This window comes from Leptonotus elevatus, chromosome 9, assembly GCF_054856555.1.
Source record: "Leptonotus elevatus isolate MCC_2025b chromosome 9, RoL_Lele_1.0, whole genome shotgun sequence".
Lineage (NCBI taxonomy): Eukaryota > Metazoa > Chordata > Actinopteri > Syngnathiformes > Syngnathidae > Leptonotus > Leptonotus elevatus.
The window spans coordinates 12,526,966-12,550,235 of record NC_141247.1 but is presented as its reverse complement, the minus strand read 5'-3'; the positions used below and the strand labels follow the sequence as shown (position 1 = coordinate 12,550,235).

Genomic DNA, 23,270 nt, shown 5'->3' with positions numbered 1-23,270 from the left:
ATTTGAATGTTGTCGTCGTCGTAGGAGAACAAAAAGCATGAACGTCTTTACCAGCTAAAAATGCACGAAGTGCCTCTTGCTGTTCTACATAAAGGAAACTGTGAGTAATTATGCGAGAACAGAAATAATTGCAGCGTCCATTCGTCCATGTTAGGTTTGTATGTTTACCCCGGCCTTGGCGCTTCCTGGTTTTGTTACAGCTACATGTCCCGCCCTAAACAACGCCTGATTGGTCCGACCTAAAACAGGTCGGTTGCGAATGGATCAGCGGGAGCAGTACAAGATGGATTCTCATAGTGTTTGTGAACAAATACCGCAAGAATTCAGCTTGCTGGAAAGGTCAGGGTTTCGGTAACAACCAATCATGGCTCAGCAAAATGGCTGCCCGCTGAGATTAATAAAAACAGATGGATTTTGCTGCTTAATTCACATTCCACAAACACAATATTTATCAGAATACCATGTTTAGACGAGTAGTGGGGCTACATAAAACATATTGTCAAGAACATTTCAGTGTTTAAAGAGTGCAAAGTGTGTGTGGGGTTCCTATAGGGCAGTTTACAATTACTCCCAAACTACTATTTTTAGAACAGCGCACGGGTGTGCCCAGTTGATTTTCAGAACAAGAAACACAGGCAGGTGACTGAGGGAGTGTATTTGTACGAGACAAAACTTATAAACTGACTCGCTAGTTCACCATAAATATACTTAACAGACGTATTATGATGACAACAAACCTCTGCTGCTTTGGTGTCTGGCGCTGTGGGACTGGTAATGTTGTGATCGGGATTTAATTAAGGGAGTTTCCAGAGGAATGTCTACGCTGGGTTCAAGCATGTACAATTAAACGGCAGGGATTTACGTACAAAATTTCACCGAAGACACTTATATGTGCTCTCTACATATCATCGGTGGAAATGGGCCAGCAGCTAAAAATCAAGAACCAATCGATTGCAGGTATGTTTATCGTTTGCTTTCTCAGTGTTAGGCTTGCTAGCTGCCTGCTACAGCATGCTAGCTACTGTACATCATGGTGTAAATGCACCCAAAATACCTCGAGTTTACCTATGGAAGCCACTGCTGCTTAGATGTGAAAATTAATATAAAGTATTAGCGCTATAGAACCCTATGCCTACATGCTAGTTGATCAGTGCCACTAAGATGTGAGCTGTCACTGTGTCACCATGCCACTTTAACAAAAGTAACTAGACAGAAGTAACAGCCCAAAGGTAGGCTTAAAATCTACAAACGAAAATTGTTTCGTTTTCGTGAAAATTAGCAACCAACACGATATTAGCAGTCATCTAGACTAGACAACAAAAAAATGGCGACTTCTACTTCAGGGATTGTATTACCCACGAAAAGTTGAAAAGTGAGGCTGTATACAAATAAATTAACATACTTCATGTTCGCAAAGGCTGCTGCTATAGTAGCATGTAGTAAGTAGTCTTAAGCAGGTATTGCTTTACTTTGTTAGGCTGTGACTTCATCATTTTGGCTCCACTATACTCCACGTCCCTTTCAGTGAGAGCAGACAGTCCTGTTATCACACACACAAACAGATAATAAGAACGCAGAGAAGAGACAGAGGTGACTGGGTAGGAGTGGGGACGTTTTCACATTTTCGCAAACGTACTGTCTACAAGTGTGTGTGTCTATGTGTGGGAGAGAGAAGCAGAAAGAGAGAGAGAGACAGAGAGGAGGGGGGAGAAAGAGGGAGAGGGAGGGAGAGAGAGAGAGAGAGAGAGAGAGTGACGAACACGGGTGGCAAAGGGGAGGGAGTGTGGATCATGCATGTGCATTAACTTAGCTCCAGCGGCGCAGCAGCAGCAAACATCAGCCGCAGCAGCAGCACAGGAGGCAAGGAGAGGAGGAGAGTTGGAGGGAGGCTGCTTCGAATAAAAGCTGCAGAGGACCGCTCTCCATCACTAAAAGAACAATAGAGGTGTACGAGAGGAGGGAAGTGGGGGGTGGTCATGAGTGTAGTGAGACAATAACGGAGTAGAAAAGGCACCCTGTAGTCAGTAAGGAGGCTCCTGTCTTGTCAGCTCTCCATGTTTTTGGGCACTCACCGTACTATTGCCCTCGTCTCCAAAGCCAGGGGAGAATGTCGGGGAAGAAGGAATTTGATGTGAAGCAGATCCTCCGGCTCCGCTGGCGCTGGTTCAGCCACTCGTCCCAAGGTTCGGCAGGAAGCGGTGGTGGCGGCGGGGTGGGAGGTTACATTCAGCAGGATGGCACCGACCACAGGGGCACCCCTGTCCAGGGCCGGCTCAAGAGGGGTGGAGGAGGACTTCGGAAGTCGAGCAGCCCGGCCCACAGTATCCTGGCGCCGACGCCGGGACCCACGGCGGTCTGTGTCAGAGCAGGTCAGCAGTCATGGCAGCAGCAGCAACACACCGTGCCGGGCCTTGGGGTCAACGAGGACACGTCCAAGAGCGCTTCCTCACCCAGCACCACCAAGAAGGAGGACCCCAACACGGGCAAGGAAGATGTGAAGAGAAGCACGGAGGACCCTGCAGAGGTGGAGGCCAGAGAGAGGTACGACTGTTGACCTCTTAGACCCAAAACTAATTTGGGTAAATGACTAGTTTAACCAAATGAGAGTGTAGAAATAAGTCTTAAATCCAGATGTAAACATTTCTACTAAGGGAGCGCTGTTGGCTTTAGCATCTCAGAGTCACCAAAAGACCAAAATGTCAAGGTAGTTACTTGTAAATGGATAATTTCTTGCGGCCCACCTGATGATCTCTCACAGTGGTTGGGAATCACTGTCATAGACTGTGGTGCAATTTCAGTCACTTGTATGCACTCACTCAACAACATTAGGTTTACACTGATACATATGTGTGCGAGTGAGTATAAAAGCAAATTTGAAAAAAATCCAGCATTACTGAGATTTAGAGTGGTGTAACTGAACTGTCTCACATTGAAAGCTAATTTGAACAGAAGTATCAAATCCAAGTCCAGAAAGTAAACACCCTACCACTGTTTGGCTTTAGCTGTGCTTCTACTCAACCGGCAGGTAAACACGTATGGTGTTTACTTTCTGGACCTGGATTTGACATCTCTGAATTCCAATATTTTTCTTGTAGAGTCAATGCAACACCAGCTCTATACATCTGCAAACTATAACTGCAATCGTAAAGACGAAGGTGGCAGTAGCTCCAGTAAGCGCTGGATGCCTGTTTGCTTGGAGTCACAGGTTCAAGACTTGCTGTGGGTCGAAAAATATGAAAATTGAGACTGGCTGTTGCTGGAATGAGGCCAGTTTCCTTTGTGAGCATCAGCCTCTTCATCTTGACATCTTTTTACTAATTACCCTAAGCATGTTAAAATATTGTTCATGTAAATACCTATCTGCTCAAAACAAAGCATCAATTATCCTAAAATATATATTTTTAAACATATCACTTATTTTGATGAACTGAAGAGTGTATGCTGTGCATGTTAGCTTTTCTTTGAAGTGTTTGACGCAAGTAAGTCTAATGAATAAGGCAAGCCATTGCTGACCTCGGGACTCACTTTTATGGTCCGCAGCTCGTTGGACAGTGTAAATCATTCACATTCACATTATTTTAATTATTCAGTCGACATAAAGCCTCACCTTCAGTCTATCTCGAGCCCATTCGCGGCCTGTCTAATTTGTCACGCTTTTACACTGACAGTGTCAGACTTTCATGGGGTTAATGTGTTAGGCGAGAAAAAGCTGTGACATCACTTAACAGCCGGAGGCCCTTTTAAACAGAAAGCACCGTTATCACATGAATTATCCCGATGACCATTAAAGTCGCTTTACAAGGCAAATGTCATCACAGCAAGTGGATGCAGCACACGGCTTGATCTATCACAAGGAAAAGTGTTCTGCAAACACTGGTTCCAAATATCCAGATGTTACAGTTATGTATGGTTAGCCTGATAAATGAGCTGATCTGTGATTGTGCTTGTGTGCTTTCTGGCTGAAACCTCAAAGGAAGGCGCCGTCATGTCAAGGATGAAACCACCCTTTAATCTTGTCTGTGACGTTCTTGGGTGACTGGCACTCAGCTCGCTTCATGTACCTGGTGAGAAATTGAACAGTTAATGTTGCTTTACTTTAGAATTGACTCAAAGTGAGTAAACTGATTTCATACTACAATGTGCCGAGCAGGGTTCACTGGAAGTCAGGGATAACAGGACAAACTGGGAATTTTTCCAAATTAGCATGCAGTTTTGGAATCAGTTCAACATTCTGCTCTTCATAATTGGCAGATATCCATATTTGGTGAGGGGTCCCTAAGTGTAGAGTGCATGCATAAGAGATGTGCTCGCGGTGGGAGGTGGGGGGGATTTGTGTAACTCACTGGCTCTCAGGGGTATCGTGAGTTCATGTTGGTCATGTAAAATACAGCAGCACCATCATATTTGACAACGACGCTGAAATATTAAAAAGGCTGCACTCGGTGGGGATCGTAAAACATGCCCTTGGCCTTCCTGCACTTGGTTTTAGTAACATGCATTTATGGACTTCATAACCGTGCAAAGTAATCAGATATATAAAGTCAGTTTAACGAGAAAGCCTTCCTTTGGACACATTAAATTGATAAACGTCAACACTGATTTTTCACTATTATGAGTTCAATGTAAACTAGAATGACCCTCAGTAATGTGCAGATCTTTTCCAGGGCCAACAATATCCTCATGTAGATGAAAATGAAATGAACTTCATATGCACACTTTCTGAATTTGTACATTTAATTTTGTTGTTGTTGAGATTTTGGAACTGAATGATTGACTGAATAAATAAAAATGGAGCCACACCTTTATCTAGACGTACAGCAAATTTATTATATTCCACAAAAATAACTGTTTTAGCTGTAATCCTATACAAACAAACCATGAACATCTTTACCAGCTAAAAATGCACAAAGCGGCTCTCGCTGTTCAACAAGGAAACGGTGAGTAAATCTGCAAGAACAGTTTTAATTGCAGCATCCATTCGTCCATGTTAGGTTTGTTTGTTTCCCCCGGCGCGAGAAGGGCGTCCGCGCTTCCTGGTTTCGACACAGCTGCATATCACGCCCCAAACGCAATGTCGCTCTGTGATTGGGCCGAACCGATCGGTGGAAATCAACGGGCTCAGTACAGGATGCATTCTCGGGAGTTTGTGAACTCACAAATACCGCGAGAATTCTTTTTCTCCTTTTCCTTCTCCTTTTTCTTCTCTTGCTTTCTCCTTTTTCTTGTCTTTTTTCATCTTCTTTTCCTTTGACCTCTTGTCTTCTCCTTCTTTGTGTCTCCGTCTTCTCTTCTTGTCTTACATCTTGTTGATTTTCACCAATCCAAATTACTGGTTGTTCGGACCAATCACGGAGCGACATTGTGCTTGGGGGCGGGATATACAGCTCGGACGAAACCAGGAAGCGCCGACAGTCGACACCGTAGGAAACAAACTAAACTAACATGGACGAATGGATGCTGCAATTAATTCTGTTCTTGCATCATTTTTATCTGATAAAGATGTGCTTAAATTTCCTAACCGAAGACGACACAATGTTATGAAATTCACGATTGTCAAAATATGAACTTTTTACTGCTGAAAATTGCAAAATTAGTAAAATATCCCTTTACACATCCCCCACTAAATCAGTCAGATGTGAACACTGACAAACCTTTCTCAAGGTACAGTTCCACAGGAATACTGTAGCTGGAACTGACATCTGGATGGGGCGTCCGTGTGAAGAGTCGTGAGACGAAGTAGGCCACTGACTCTGTGACACATTGGCAGTGAAGCAGATGTTACTGAGATGCGCACATTCATTTACTCCACCAGCCTGGTGCCCCTATTACGTCTCACATCATAAATCACATGACACAGGATTTGTTACAATCTCTCAGGTTAAATCTACAAATGATGATTTATGCCATATGTGGAAAAATACAATAGCTTTCACTGTCTCTCTCTTCTTTGAGAGTATCTCAGTGGCGTTTGGATTTTCCCCACCACAATGTCCAGCCATAATTTAATTGTCATTATTGTGTTTGATTGCAAACAAAGCCTGTAAAACTTAAAAATGCAAAAATATGTCATAGTGGTTGTGAATTGCCTAGTACCTGGTGATTCGATTCGTATCACGATTCATAGGTCACAATTCGATTCGATACCAATTAATCCTGATGCGAATCTATAAATTGATTATTGCGTTGTTGTTTTTTTACTCAAATTTAGAAAATACTAATCAGTAAACTTGTACATGCACACTGTAAGATTTGTATGTATTCATTTATGTGAAAATTCAGGCTTATAACTGAGCCACTGCATTTAACAAACAGGTTGCAGTCTGTTTCATGTTTGAACAGCGCTGAAATAAAATATTAAGGCTTCATGTTCCATTAATATAACATTCTTCCATGCTTACTGTGTGAATCCTAACCCTAAGTAAGACGTTTTGTGGAGTATTCCCATAAAAAATGAAGTTTAAAAATCGATTCGAGAATTGCGCGCTGTAATATCGCGATATATTGCCGAATCAATGTTTTCTAACACCCCTAGTTGTTACATTGGCAGCCCCTGAATGACTTTTTTAATTACCTACAATATCTATCTGTCTATCTTTCCGTCCGTCCATCAAATTCATACAAAACATTAGTTTAATTTAAAATGCTTCTTTAGCTACTTAACATAGTGGTGAATTAACCACTAGAGAAATACACACATCCCTTCAAGCTGATGCATCTTTAAGAGTTTCTATCACCCAAAGGAACCAGAACTGTGAGGGAACATTTTGCTGACACCCACTTACAAACATATTAACTCGTTCATGCTGTGCACCCAGCCTACAATAAGTTGTGCTCTATTAGGTACATAGTGACTTTGACCATTATAAGTACCCCCCAGCCTGCTGTGCATGTGTACAGTTACTAAATCAAGCTGAGCGGAGTAAGTCACAGCCAATCTCGCTTTCTCCCACCTTTGTGTCTAATGCAGCCACATATCTATTTGTCCTGTCCTCATCCCAACAGGCTCCATAGTTGGCACAAAATATATAGCCCACGTTAACCTGAATGGAATGGAAACCCTGACCTATCGCACATAAACACTAACAGAGGTTGGACTCAGCGGTTGTAAGTTTGAATGATATCTCAATTCCCCCTCCACCGCCTTGGAAAAGAAATACCACCAACTCTCCCATGTCAGCAGCAGTAAGTCAGATATTTGTTGGAAGCCTTACAATGCCATCAGCGTCACCATGTGTGGCACATGCTGCAGAGGCGTCATATGACCAAATAAAGTGGACTTGTCATTTCACAATGACATCTTGGCGGATAAGATGCGTTCAGGATCATTTTGTAATAGATTTGATCATAAGGTCATCTTGGGCAGAAGGCTCCGATCCTGCCGAGAAGAGACAGCAATTATATATATACTCATAATTACATGCTGGACACATTTCCTCTTTTCCGTGCAAATCAGCATCTGTTCTTTTTCCACCCTAGCAAATTGAGCTAATTCAAAGAAAATAATCCCTTACACAGCTTTTCATGAATTTTACATGGATGTTATTAGGAAAGGCCGTGACTCAGTTCCGCAGCATCCTGAGGCACTCATTTCCAGTTATTAGCATTGAAAGGATTCACTGAGCCATAGATAACTGTAATAAACTGAAAAATAAATAAACTGAAGATCTATGGATATCATTTAATTTAACATATACATATACAGTATATACATATAATTAATCATATCTAAGAATTTTTATAATTATAAAGTTTTTTTATCAACATTTTTAAAGATTTTACGCGATTTTTAAAGAACACCTGTTATGTGTTAATTATTTCGACATTTAATGTGATGAGGACGTCTTCAACATTTTTTGATCCTCCTGTTTTTCTAATCAGTTAATTACTTGCAATATTTATCATGGGAAAAAAATTACCCCGATAGCTTAACATAAACAAATATTCTGAATGTCAGACGCAAACATTTATTAAATGCTTTACTTTAATGCATGCAGTTATGTTTATTTCTCAAACTCAACCAGTGCTAGCTTTAACGTAACCATCCGGTGTCAGCTAAAGGATCATCTGTGGTCAAAAATGAATAGTGTGATTAATCTGCAATAATACATGATTAATGCAAAACATTTTTTGTGACTAAATAAATAGTTAACACTTTAACTTTGACAGCCCTAATATATATATATATATATATATATATATATATATATATATATATATATATATATATATATATATATATATATATATATATATATATATATATATATATATATATTGTATATAACTTTTGTTAAATGTTTTGTAAGCGCCTTAATGATTAACGTCATCATCACATACGTTTCTCATGATGGCAGAGCACATTAGGAACAGGAAGCAAAATATGACGTTGACTAATGACTTGACATCAGCTATGCATCATACTCCCAACAGTAATGGCTCTCTTTTTCTATAGGAGTCGATCCTCCATTAGAGGAACCGTGACTGTATGTGACCAACTTGCTGCGCAAATCTGCACAATTTCACTATAAAGACTCCCCCAACACTCACAACTAGCACATAGACATCATTTGTTTGTATCAAAAGGCAGGTCATTGATCTGTGAGCAACAGAGAATTTTATAATGGTTTAAATACCATCAAAAGCATGCAATTAAGCATCGATTGGAAAATGACTGCTTAGTTCTTCCATTTCTCAACACCAACAAGAAGCATACAGTAGCTGATCCAATCAAGTTAGATTTTAGAATATGTTCACTACCAACACCAACAAGTTAGAAGTGTTCAAAACATTCAACCACGGGGGAGAAAAAGTTCCAGAACAGAAAATATTATTTTTCAGCACTCGTCATTGCAGCCTCCCTGCAGCACCCTATAATGTAATAATTTCTTGGAAATGTAGTAACGCCTTAACATTTCATAAAATTTGCTCTTAACTCAGTCAAAAATGTAAAACCCAAATAATGTAATAATTTCACCAATAATGTAAGTGTAAAAAATCCTGACTGATATTGTAAAACCATTTTTTACTGATAATGTAATACCTTATTACATTATTAGGGAATTACATTTTCAGGTGGGTCTTCCACAGTACCCCCCACACACACACCTTAAATCTTAATGTACAACTTGACAATGTACTGTAGGATAATTTTCTGTCCAAAATTCAATATTTTGTGTTTTGATAATCTGAGACTGTTTTATCCATTCACAGGAAAATAAATAAATAAATAAATAAATGAAGTGTTAGATATTTCATAATTGAGTTCAACCCCCAAAGTCTATTTTGAAGACTTTGTGATTTACATGAAGGTCGGTGTTGGAGGTATTTGACAGAGTTGATTTATTTAGTTTTAAATCTACTCTGCAGAAAGTTAATTGAGGTAAGCTCCGCCCACTTTTTTATTTTTTTAATTTAATAATGTTATGCTTACGTTTTATTGTTAAACAGTCAAATATGTGTTAAGTTTACTGTTACATTAGAGTTGTAGTGTTATAGTACCGGCTAGGTGGCACCCTATAATGTAATAATTTCCTGAAAATGATTTGTATTACCTTATTGGTGAAATGATTACATTGTTGGGTTTTACTTTACTTTTGACCGAGTTAAATGCAAATTTTATTACAATGTCAGGCGTTATTACATTTTCAGGAAATTATTACATTATAGGGTGCCATCTTGGATCTCATTAATAAAAAGCCAGGGTATGTACTATTTCTTTTTTTCTTCCTCACACAACTCCAGCAGGCATGGCTGCCAGTGCACCGAGGTAGAAGGAGCTCATGAAATATATACAGTATAAAACTGCACGAGGCTTTGGTAAGCTCAACCCAATCTCTGTCTAGAAGCCCTCAGTGTCAAATAATCATGGCTTGACTTTGCTGCCTGGGAAGCAGCTGATGCTTCACCGAGATCTCCCCTAACATGACTGACTCATATTTCTTTACCCAGCAGGTCTAATCTGGTCTGAATCATCCAATCTGGGGAACAGTTTGACTGTTGCAGCACAGGAATGACATGAGATGTGATTATTTAAATCTGCTCTCTATAGATTAGATATCGCTTTGCATCATCAGCTAAGAAAGCTTCACACAGACCCCAAGTCAGAGGCATAAAAGCTAAGAAGAGGTTGTGGTGAAAATGGAAAGATGGTTAAAAGCCATTCAAACCAATAGCAGGATAACTTGTTTGCATTAGAACTGCAATCCATTATACTGAGGGCCGTTTGTAACAGTGTAACATGTAATGTGTTGTGTGAGTGTTCATTGAAAAATAATAATAATACATTAAAAATATATATCATGAGTTATTTTCTTATATCAGCTTTCTGGTGGACAACTTGCTCTAAAATAAAGCAGTACTCTTTAACTCAGTGGTTTTTAACCTGGGTTTGATCAAATCCGAGGGGTTCGTTGAGTCAGTTTAACTAAGTCGAGCAAAAGAAAGAAAGTGATCAGATGAATATGTGCAATATGCGTTCAAGTATGGTGTTCCACAGGGCTCAATTCTGGGGCCTCTGTTGTTTTCATTGTATCTGCTGCCCCTGGGTTCCATCTTCAGAAAACATCAGTGGTTGTTTTAAAGTGCTCTATACATTTAGTGGCATCCTAACTGCATGATTTGCAATGCCAAAGAAACTCTTCCTCTGCATGTAGATGGGGAATACAAGAACATAATGCTTGCTAAATTCAAGGTGAAGAGAGTCAGATTTGAATAAAAGGCTACTCCATGTTCATTTTGTTCATCAATAAACCCTATACCTATGTCTTGAATTTGAATACAAATCATCATTTATTTTTTCAATAAAGAAGGGTTCGTTGAATGCACATAGGACACTTGTGGGGTTCCTCCAACAAGGTTAAGAATCACTGCTCTAAAAGTTTGAAAACTGCTGAAACTTTTGCCTAATTAGACAAATTTACATCATCTCAAGTGATCTGTGGCTATTTCCCGGACACCACAAGACTCTCCAGGCCCCGATAGCGTCTGTGACTCTGAGTGAATTGCTTTGTTATATGCAATGTATTGCAGTGGGCCACAGTCATTTCCCTGAGTTGGGTGTTGCGATGCTTTAGTGCCTCAATAAAATGGAGCTGTATACCGTTGATGATTCCACCCACTCCTGCAAGCGAGATATACACCTCTGAGAAATTTACCGTTCTCTGGAATGCGATGCCAACGCAATTAGTGTCGGAGAGATGAGCACGCATGAAAAATCATTTTTAGTAGGCCTTAGAGCCGATACAAAGGGAATGCATCTCACTTTTATGGCCGCATTGTTATTCTGTCTTGTTTGGTGTTCCTATCCAAGATGAAGCAGTCATTAGGGAATCATCATTCCAGCACTATGTATTACTGTATGCTTTGCACTTAAACATAACATATACGATAAAGACTGACCTGGAGAGACTGGAAAGCAATATTAAAAAAGTTCCACAGACAGATTTTCATGACTTCAGCAAACAAATAAATCAAAGGGGAAAGTCAGACACTTAGGCTTAACTTTATAATTGTGTGTTAATCAACCGCCCCCTCCATTCTCCCTGCATAATCAATATAGTTGTGTGTGTCAATACTTTGTGCTGCCAACCAAAACAGGGAATTTACTGGTGAGTTGTGAAACAAATCTGTAACTTATCTAATTGATGTTGCTCTTGTGGCAGCATAACAAGCAATCAGTCAAATACTGTAAACACAAAGCACACAAGCTGTAAATAAGGCTCAGTTTTAGGGGCGTGCAGTGACCTTTAGAGGGGCGGGTGCTCAAAGCAAAAAAAAAAAAGGGGCACATGATAACGTGCCTGCTCTAGCCACTAGGGGTGTTGAAAAAAATCGATTCGGCAATATTTTGCGATATAACAGTGCACAATTCTCGAATCGATTCATTGTGATTAATCAAAATTCTAAGATTTGATTAATCTGATTAAAACATTTAATTGTTTGACAGCTCTATGTTTGTTAGTGTATGTGTTTGTACAACTATATAGTATCATACAGCAATGTCACTCATCAAAGGTCAGGTCATCAAATACGCTTTGAGAATGATCAGCTTTGTATGCTGCTTTGTTAGTTAGCTTTAATTAAAACAGCATCACACATTTTCACAAAGTTTATTTACAGCTATTAGTGGACAAAGGGTTTTGGTTTTGGTCTTCTGTGACTGACTGGTGTCTGTTGTGTTGTGCATTTGAATCCATCTACTTGTAATGTTTGAAAAGAAGGAACAGTGAGTGAAGATTAGAGTAGACTGCTACATTAGCTTCTCGTGTAGCCACTAGCTGCTAAGCCCCCTAATGGCTAGCTTTCATTTGCCTGTCCTAAGTTGTAATACATGTGTGTTTACAGTGTTTGCTATTATTTATGTTTCCATGTTTTACATTGAATTTCTGTCATGGATATACATAAGTAAAATCTTATTTTATACTTTGTGACAATTAGTGCAAAAAAAAAGAGAGGGAGATCCCGGAGGTGCATAAATGACATGATGTTTAAGTGAGCTTTTCTATAGTTTCTATAGATTCCTTAAAATTTGACTGGTTAGCTTACACTAAGTTAATGTTACCTCACATTGCCTTTACAGTTAATCAAGGTGCAATATTATATTTTTTATTTCACCTTTATTTAACCAGGTAAAAATGTTTGAGAACTAATTCTTATTTTACAAACATGACCTAGACATTAAAGGTGTTGTGATGACAACAGTATGCAATGATACAGTTAATCATAATTAATTAAAGCGGTAAATTAATTAAGTTTGACTTCTACATAAAAAATAAAAAATAAAATAAAACTTGGGCCAAAAATAATCAAATTTGGGTAAAAATAAATAAAAAAATGGCGCGATCCACTACTTGGGTCAATTTTAGACCCAAATGGGGTTATTTTTCACCCAACTGAGTATAGACTACTATACCCTCAAAACTTATATTTTTTGTGTGATACGATGATGTTCTTTTATGGGATATCAATGCTAGTGTCTGCTTCATGTATAAACTTAACAAAGGAGTGATGGTCATTTTAGAGCCCCATGACCATAATGGTGGCCTTGGAAGTCTTCAAGTGGAGTGGGCCAAAGTGATAATTTTTTCGCAGGACCCCAAATCTCAGGCAGCGCCGCTGTGTATGAGTAACAAAGTGTGGCCTTAAATAGCAAAGATGTTTTTTCCTCAAGCTTTATCAGTCTTTACACAGCAGAGGCACGGTGCTGATGACAGCAAAATCCTTCTGTGACATGAAGTGGTTCTTTTTGTGCAGTGAAATAAACAAGCCCAAATGTCAGAATGCACCAGCTCTGTGAAGGGCACCGGGCGACCGGGTTGCATTGTTCGGCACGCGTCAGAGGGATTACTGGGATGCTAGTGAAACAGCGTGTAATCTCGCGGCCTGCTGAGACGGCGATGCGGCTTTCTCACAATGCAGAGATGAACAGGCGTCTTCGCTTGTTAAGTCTCCCTGTGACTGGCACACATCTGTGTGCGCACACAGATAAACACGGGCCTGTTCTAAAGGGAAGGCTGTTGATTGTGGTGCTGTTTGTCCCACTGGAGTGGGCTACTTAGTTATCCCCTTATTCACGGAGTTTAGTCCACAACAGTTTTAATTTCAGCTTGGAAAGATGCAGAAGCGCCAGAGGACAGCTGATTTATGAGCACCACATGTCCAAGTAAGACCTATTGTCCCCCTCCTCCATCATTCCTATGTTTGCCTCTTTTTGGTTTGGATAGTGGAGGACACAATGGACAAAGAGGAAAATTAAGAATTACTGTGACTACCAAAAGAAAATAATTTTACGACACGTCATGTCAATGGGCAGCATAGAGGACTCGTGCTCCAAGCACTATAGAAAATGGTCATGTTACATCAATGTGATTTCAAGTAAAATGATTCATCTAATAATAGAGGGAACTGTAACTTTCATACGGAAATAAAACGACTGAAAGAAAACTAATGAGGATCATAATCCCAGTCCTCTTTCTTCTTCTCCAGGTTGGCTCTAAGCACTTTCACCAGAATGAACACCAACTCCTCGGACGAATTCTTCCAAGCCACAAATCACGCCGAGCAGACCTTCCGAAAGATGGAGAGCTACCTGCAGCATAAGCAACTGTGTGATGTGCTCCTAATAGCAGGCGATCACAAGATACCAGCTCACAGGTCAGCGCTCCCCTCGCCTTTGATTTACTATTTCATTACGTTTGATGTGAAATGCACAAACGTCATTAAGATTTTCCAGTGTGAATGTTCGACTTTGCTGTGGTCTTACCGAGCTGATTTGCTGAAGAATAATCAAATAATCCTTCGGAGGCAGTTGAGCCTACAGATGAGCAAACACATTGTTCACCGGTGTGCAAACAAATCAAACCCGCTGCTGTGATCTAATTTCACCTCTGCCCTCTCACATCGACATGTTACATTTGAGACGCACACTGCGAACCAAAGCTGTGATCCAAAGCCCAGCCGTGTCAATATGTGGACATCTTGCCCTCGGGTGACTGCATGAATGTAACACAATTTGAAACTTATGATGAGAAGCATTGTGCTCCTCTATGTCTATTGAATGCCATATTTTACAGGGAAAATGGCACACGGATGATAGCTTATATACTGTATATACAGTTTGTGCAAAATTAATGAAATCCAATACAAGGGCTGTCTCAAACATGCTTTTAGAAATATGTTGGGCGAATGGCAGCCTATTTAACCTGACTTTGGGCGTGAAGTGGGTTACATTGCGGACTGATCACCAGGACACAGTCACACTCACATTCATGGACAATTTAGAACTATCAATGAATCAAATATTCATTTTTTATGTGGTAAAAAGCGTATTGAGCAAAAACCACAAGCATGGGAAGGACATATAAACATCACACAGGAAAGCCAGAGCTGAGATTCAAGCTCCAAAAATCAAGTGCCTCAGTTTCAGAAGCAAAAAATGCTTTCCTCCTCTTTCTGCTGTCTGTTTCAAGGTCTGATTTGTGAAAATATATTAAAGTTGCTTTTAAAATTGTCATCTTGTTACCCATTACTCTTCTTTGGCTCTGAATATTGAGATCTGCTCAGGGCAGGAGGGGGCTCTATTCTAGTGGCATTTAGGGCTGTGGGCCACCCCAAATCATGAAAAATGTTCAGTGTTTGCCTTATCACTTTTAAATAACAAAAACACCTAAATAATTATAATACATAAATGCTTTATTGTTTTAACGTGTTCAATAAAGTCGGACAATTTTAAAGTGGCACTTGAATCCTTTGATTTTGCTTTATGCGGCAAAAGGAAAACATTTGGACACTCCTTTATTAAAGTGACCACATGGTTCAAATTCTATACTCAAATCATCATCAAAACATCTCCTCTGGCAAGAAAATCCTTTAGTGCTCCTCTTCGCACCTATTTTAATGAAGAAAGGTTGTCCATTTCTGCAAATCGCTTGCACTCTAATCAATTCTTCTACATAGTCGCTGACCTGAGCCTTACTTGAATTATTTTTTTTGCCCCAGGCTTGTTCTGAGCGCCGTCTCCGACTACTTTGCTGCAATGTTCACAAGCGACGTGAGGGAGGCCAAACAGGAGGAGATCAAGATGGAGGGGGTGGATCCAGATGCCCTCACGTCCCTGGTTCGTTTTGCCTACACTGGTGAGTGCTCATAAAGACATTCACAAGCTCTTGCAAGTCATCATGAGACCTCTGGAACGCGACCATGATTAAAATGGATCTATCACTGAGTTGAGTGACTTGCAATCCAAATGACTTCATATTGCTGGCACAATTCACTTCTGTAGCCTATGTGAATAAACATCTCCTTTTGCACTATATTTTAAAAACTGGATGTTATTCGGTAATTTTTTTCATCTTTTATGATGGGTTTTTAAAAAAGCAGTTTGGTGTTTATTACGTCAATGAATGTTAACGCCTATAGAAAAGGATTTATGCTCATTTTTATCTATTCTGTGGTAGGACGGCAGAAATTACGAGTGAACTATATCGCCATTACAGTTTTTGCCGGCGCAGCTACATTTAGTCGTCGCATAAAAAATATAGCTTGCGCTCCCTGACATTGCAGGTGTCCTTGAGTTGAAAGAGGAGACCATCGAGAGTTTATTGGCGGCAGCTTGCCTCTTGCAGCTCTCACAAGTCATCCAGGTTTGCTGCAACTTCCTGATGAAGCAGCTTCATCCCTCCAACTGCCTGGGAATCCGCTCCTTCGCTGACGCCCAGGGCTGCGTGGATCTTCTTAACGTGGCTCACAACTACACCATGGTAGGGAAGCGTGAAAAAAGACAAAAATTAAATGTGTAACCTCCCAACACAATCGTTTTTATGCAATATACATTGCCTTTGCTGTTACAAGGATAATACTAATAATGCTTAGTTTTGACTGACAGGTTGACAATATTTTTACTATTTTGGTTACAGTTTGTAGAGACAGTATGAATAATAGTACAATGTGTGTTTCTAGTTTGTATGCAGCAGCTCTTCCATACTTAATCACAAAAAATGTACTTGATATATAAAGGCAGGTGCAGTAAATGGACTTTTAAATGGAGCATATAATCATTTTGTTAAATACCACAAGATTCAATTTACATTTTTATTTCGGCCACAGTGATATAGTGCCAAGTTGGTGTTGCGTATTAATGATGAAATATTGGATATCATGAGACCACACCTCCTCCCCGCCCCCCAGTCCTCCCTAGTGAGAGTTAGCAATAGACATCTTTTTTTCTTCCCCATTGTAATTCTGCCACAGCCTCTGATTGACAGCTCAGTGTCAAGCAGCTCCTTTAGGCATCCTTGCAGGTTGGCCATGAAAGACTGAGAGGCTAAGGACAAATATCAAGGTGAGAAAACATCAGAGGCAAAGACAGGCCAATTTGGTTGAATGTAACTGGGGTAAAAAATAAAATAAAAAAATTGCATCGGACAAGGGATTAGGCTAGATTATCATAAATCATACATCAGAGGGAAATCAGATAACAGAACTGCATATCCAAAGGATATCATCCAAACAGGTATGATATAAAAAAATAAATAAAAAATAAATAAATAAATTATATATATATATATATAGTACTGTATAAGCAACAAGAAGAAAGTTGTTCACTGACTAAACAGCGGTCTTGTAACATTACTGAGTAGGTCTACAAATTACAGTAATTTTCATGCATATGTAGCCTACTTCTTTTGTTATTTATATTTCTTATAACTTTCACTTCCACTCCATTTCCTTAATACAATCTCAACTTTTACTCCTATACATTTCAACCATAACCCCTTCATCTCTTGTTATTACAAAATAAAATAATCCTCTAATTTAATGCCTGAACCGTGGCGGCGGCGCACAAAGCAAAATAGTAGCCCTGCCTGTACGGACACAATACAAATGAATGGAATTTAACACTGTGCTGATCACACAACATTTCCAGCAGTAGATGATGATCTAAAAAACTGCAATGGTGAACGCATGGTGATAAAATGAGGGTACTGTTACACATCCGTGGGTGTATTTAACAAATTGTTTTCCAATATTGGAGTAAAATACTTTTCCTAGTCGAATCGAGTGCCTGATACGCTTACCAAAAGTGACAATGATTTCTGTCCTACCTGGTAGGTTAACTTAAAGTAATCGAGTAAAGTCATGATGGTTCTTTTAATTAATAAACTTTAATAGGCTTGTTTGGCAAAGGGTTAGCATGATGGCCAAGCTAATTTGTGCTAAGCTAACATTGGTCTTTAGCCAACAGTCAGATTTTCTTTGTCTTTTGTTTCTTTCTTTAAAAAAAAAAAAATCAAACTCAGCGTAAGCTAAAGAAATAAAAACATTTTCATTGGTGGCTGTTCGCACACTTATTTTCTGGTAAGATGCATGTACTTTTACTCAAGTATCACTTTCACATGCTCTCTAAGAGTTGAAAAGAATGCTTTGCAATAAGTGTGTTAATTGTTCCCTTCTTCATTTACTATATACAGTAATATAATACACACACACACACACGCACACACACACACATATATATATATATATCTGTCCCTCGCCCCCTAAATCCTATGTAACAACTTTGATGTAAAGAACATTAAGAATAACATGCAAATATTCCCCTATTAATAATTACATAAATAATGTAAATACATTTACTTAATAGTAGTTAAAGTAGATACTTTTCTCTCTCGTCTCTCAACGGTTTCACACAGTATGTGGAATGTGCAACAAGAAGAATAAAATTCTGCACCTCCTGTATGTTAAATGCAAATGTAAAGGGAACCCTTATATATTTTAATTGTAAACATTTCATTTAGTTATGCTTGTATGTTATCTTTTATTTTAATTATTGTGTTTTATATTTCACATTCAACACTTTGTTACAGGTGCAGTTGTTGTTAAAGTTCACTTGAAGTTGAATTGAGTTACCGGTACCAGTATTTAAATTAAATTACAGTATATTGTTTTCAGTCCTGCAAAAATACTTCTGTCATTTCAATAGCCTTTCCAGAACAATCCATTTTTGAAATAAATGTCATGGAATGCTGCACCTTCCTTTGTAATCTACAGATAATGTCTCATTCTCTGTGACCATCTCCTATTTTGAGGCCAGCTGCATTCAAATAACCTGTCATAACCTGTAAAGAAATGAAATGAAGATGTCTCAGCTATTTATATCATCTAATTTGTGTGCAGAAAAACGGTTGACATGCACATTTGAATAGAAATGGAAAAGTTTGATGCTTTCACTTTATCTAATTTAGTTCAGCGGCTGCGAGTAAGAGATACCATGTACCTGCATATTGATTAGTGGACCGACTCAACCTGGCAAAATGGGATTTCTGTTACATTTCAGAAAGAAATATTTGCATTGGATTAAGATTCATACACATGCTTGTCAGATAAGGTCTTGGCTGGCCATGCAGGAGTGACAGCGTGGGGTAAGCGTTATCTCCTCAAGGACATCTGCTCAGCCTGTTTACAAAGCCCGCTTCCGGGATCGGGAGGTTAATCTAATCATCAAACTGCACAGGATGGCTGAACTTCCTGTTCAATCGCTTCGGTAATGAGCAAAAAGATCTGTGGGCTTCCTGGAAGTCTGTCCCCTTCTTTTGCAGTGGAGAGTTTTGTTTAATAAGCTTGTTTTTTCTTGACTGATAAAGTTTCAGATCTCATTTAAGAAACGCTATTATAATTGTGTCTCGATGCATGCATCTTAACTTTATTATTATCTAAAAGGTGATTTGCTTGATAGAATTTATTTATAGGCATATCCAAGACATAAAATAATGACACTAGACAGTTTGTGAGTGGTCTACCCAACTGGAGAGTGAAGACCATTTTTAAACCGCAGTTGATTAAAAAATGCAATAAATACATACAATTAATACAACAGTGGAATGGCGGTTTATTAATTATAGTCACAATTAAAATATGTAATCACATTAATACAAAGAATAAGTGATAGAAAGTAGGTGATCAAAACTAAAACTTACTTTGCAGTCTGTGGCAAAAGGGATAAAGCGAATGCAGGGCCGCTCTGTCCTTATTTAAGCAATCCTAAAGTGGTGTCCAAGTAGAAAACATACTTGTAAAACCAAAGTGTCATTCATGAAATCTAAAACTATCTATAATTTTTTTGTGTTTTTTTTTATTACTTTTAATGTATTAATTAAACATAGTGATTGGCAATTCATTTCCTTGAAATTGTTTGCTTGCTTGCCTGATGATCGCTCACCTCTCTCTCTGTAATCTGTGGAGGCTCCCCCAATCCTCTCATTTTGTAAAAAGTGGGTTTCTATAAAAGTTATTTTGCAAAACCAAGTCAAATAAGTTCTTTTTAAGTGCAATTATTTCTTTAATATCTGAATTAGTTTGGATCAAATTTAATTCGAAAGCACTGTAACTATTTTGAAACGTTAGTAGCCTAGCCAAAATGTAATGTATTGGAAAAATAAATAAATAAATAAAATCTATACCTAATGGATACAAAGAGAATCGACATCCTAGCAGGAATGATAAATGCGAAAACCTATCAGTGTCAACGGTTTAAGTTATTAGACTAGTTGGGCTTTTAAAATTGATATATGTTATTTTCCCTTGAACAATACAAGTGTAAGGAGAACAACAACACCAGTCATGGCCTATGTCAGAAGACCTTTTGTCCAGGTAGCATTATTTGGCTCAAGACAATACTAATAATTTGAAACAGGAGTTTACAATATTCAGGAACAGATTCGCCTAACTAATTGATTGTTCATTTACAATCATACATACAAACCCCCCCCCCCCCACCCCCATCGTTTATCAAGGAAATTAAGTCAAATTAACATCACTAGTATTTACATATGCAGTACTGTGAAAAGGTGTAAAAGCATTATATTTGTGTTTTCCAGTAAGCAGGCTATTTCCTGGTACACGGAGAATGAAAATAAACACCATTATGTAGATTCATGCAAAAATGGAAGATTTGTCTTCTCTTTATTTTTCCCTATACAATTCTAATTTTAGCTCCTTCCTGCTATTTGCTTTATCAAGATAGCCAATATGTAAATTGTCATAACAGCAAGAAAGCAGGTGGCATTGCAGCGGTATTTCTCAATTGTTATTTGTTATGGAACCCCCCGCAACTCTCTGCCATGACTATATAAAAAAAAAAAGTCTATAACATTAATGCAGAGGAGCTAATACTCTATGCTCACTTTCACAGTGACATCATCACTGCCACCTAGTGTAGTGGATGCGCAATTACACTTTATTCTAGTATGTAAAAAATAAAAAAATACAAATACAAATAAAAAACATGCCCCTGAGGTCACACGTGCTGAGCATCGCAACCCCCCGAAAAGGGGGCCCATCCCCGTATTTGAAGACTGTGCAACAACACAACACAAGCTCTAACTCTGGTGGATGTATTGTCACAGAAATGAAAGCTTCTTCCACCATTCCTCTTCAATCGATGCATATCCTCTCCCTCTGCTCTTGTTTTACCCACCAGTGAGTTTGCAAGCATCTGAAATCACATCCTTTCAGATTGTTATGAAACAAACGCTGTTTAGCTTACAATGTTCTTGTCAGCCTGGTAATTACAACTTACTGGTCCGAAAGCAACGTCAAAGTGTAACCACAGCTGACCAATGCACATCCCTCTTTTAATTAAGGGTTGTGGTATTTTGCTCTCAAATCCTGCTCTGGTAATGGAGCCGAGCGACACACTGTAATCTGGACGTTAGTGATCAATAGTTGGCTTGTTTTAGATAATTGTTGAGCATCCACTAAGGCATCTTAATAATGAATGCTTTGCTCCCAAAGAAAACATGTTAAATCCTCCTGGCTGGACTCACGCGTAGCGATAAGATAATACAGGGGCGTGTACACGGGGCGTTTTATATCACATCATCTCTAATGGAAGTGCCCTGAGATAGTGTCCTTGAAAAGGTTGCCGCGCAGTGTTGTAACATGGCCCGGGCTGCAGGCCAGTAAAAGGAAGATCAATCTTTAGGAGGGCAATAGTGAAGAGCTTCCGCACCAAAAGTTGCAGCAGGTTGATGATAATGCAGGGCCTTTCTGTCGCTCGTTAAAAAGGCTTATAAAAGACTTAATGGTGTCATGTATGAACAGCAGCAAAAATGCTTTGTAAGCTGATGAAGATTTTCAGTGGAGGTGTTTTCTGCTAGGTCTGCTCGGAGCCACCGTCGTTTTATTTAATAAGTGACAGTTATATCTACGGCTCTGGAATTTGAAGCAACGGAGCATAAGTCATTGCTGTTATCGGCAATGAAGAAGACTGTAGAAGCTTCTCTGTGCTTTCACACCATCGCTCTTCTTACTGCAGTAATAAAAATAGACACAGATCCAAGCATCAGGCGTAGTTGTGGTCTAATGACTGATGATTATCTGTCCCCTTGGCGTCTCTTCAACCAGGAAAACTTTCTGGAGGTCATTCAGAACCAAGAGTTTCTTCTGCTACCCACGGCCGAGATAGTTAAGCTGCTGTCCAGTGACGACATCAACGTGCCTGATGAGGAGACCATCTTCCAGGCGCTGATGATGTGGGTGCGATACGACGTCCAGCGTCGGCAAAAGGATCTGGGAGCGCTTCTCTCTTACATTCGACTGCCTCTTCTTCCTCCACAGGTGACACGTCATGACTTATTACTTGCTGCCATATATGCTTTCATTTTTTCCCCTTAATTTTGCAAGCCCAATTATGTTGTCATTGTGGCATTTCTTATACTAAGAATGTTTCGAAATGAAAACCTAATATTAGGTACAGTCACATATTGTAACAATCCAATTCTTGATGGGAAAATGAAGCTTCATGAAGCACTTGCAATATTTTATGACTCCTCTTGGTTTAAAGATAAAGGCTAGCACAATAGAAATTGATTAAGGGTGTATTCACACCGGCACTGTTGGGTCCGCTTTAAACGAACCAGAGTTTGTTTCCCACGCTGATCCAGACTTTGCAGGTCTGAATACACAGAAACGAATCCTGGTGTGGACCAAACAAGCAGACCCACTTTTTGAGGTGGTCTCGGTTCTCCAAACGCACTCGGTGCGGTTTGTTTCACAGTCTGAATACAAACCACCACTGACCCGCTCCAACTTCATGGCATATGCGCCTTTTTGGGCTTAACAAGCCACCGTAGCCAAGCATCGGGGGGAATATTGCCCTGTAGTGAATATTGTGCTGAATTCATTAATAACCTGTATTCTGTATTCCGGGTTTTGTTATATATTCAGCCCTCGTCATTTTTGTCCAGCGTGAATATGAACCGCACCAAACAAAAAAAACAAATAAAGTCTGCTTTTGGTCCGGACCAAACAAGCGGACTAATGGACTTTTCTGGTCTGAATACACCCTATGTTTCCACTGCATCTTTAATAATAATAATAATAATAATAATGATAATAATAATAATAATGCTTCTGATTTATATAGCGCTTTTCTAGACACTCAAAGACGCTTTACAATGGAATGGATACATTCATGCACTCAAACATTCACACTGTGGGGGCGGTAAGCTAATTAAGTAGCCACAGCTGCCCTGGGGCAGGCTGACAGAAGCGTGGCTGCCAGTGTGCGCCTACGGCCCCTCCGACCACCACCAAACATTCGCACCTTCCATACACCAGTGTGATTAGCACTGGAGGCAATGTGTGTGAAGTGCCTTGCCCAAGGGCACAACGACACATGACTTGGGGAGAGCGGGGATCGAACATTCGACCTGGTTACTGGACAACCGTCTCTACACCCTGAGCCACGGCCGCCAAAAGTGCCTTCTAGAGGA

At 39.4% G+C, this 23,270-nt stretch overlaps 1 protein-coding gene and 1 long non-coding RNA gene across 2 annotated transcripts in view; one reads left to right on the top strand and one right to left on the bottom strand.

Moving 5' to 3' along the window:
* Positions 1-815: 815 nt before the first annotated feature.
* The window catches only part of klhl4 (kelch-like family member 4), a 33,861-nt gene continuing 11,406 nt past the window's right edge, over positions 816-23,270 (top strand). The window contains exons 1-6 of the mRNA XM_086085431.1: positions 816-957; positions 2,098-2,541; positions 13,984-14,151; positions 15,496-15,632; positions 16,060-16,256; positions 21,901-22,113. Coding sequence (XP_085941557.1) covers positions 890-957; positions 2,098-2,541; positions 13,984-14,151; positions 15,496-15,632; positions 16,060-16,256; positions 21,901-22,113 — 1,227 coding nt within the window. The 5' untranslated portion in view covers positions 816-889. The remainder of the gene's footprint in view (positions 958-2,097; positions 2,542-13,983; positions 14,152-15,495; positions 15,633-16,059; positions 16,257-21,900; positions 22,114-23,270) is intronic.
* On the bottom strand, positions 3,993-14,330 carry LOC147168388 (uncharacterized). Its single transcript, XR_015096007.1, has 3 exons — positions 14,261-14,330; positions 5,652-5,750; positions 3,993-4,061 (listed from the first exon to the last, which is right to left on the bottom strand). It is a non-coding gene; the product is annotated as an uncharacterized LOC147168388 (long non-coding RNA).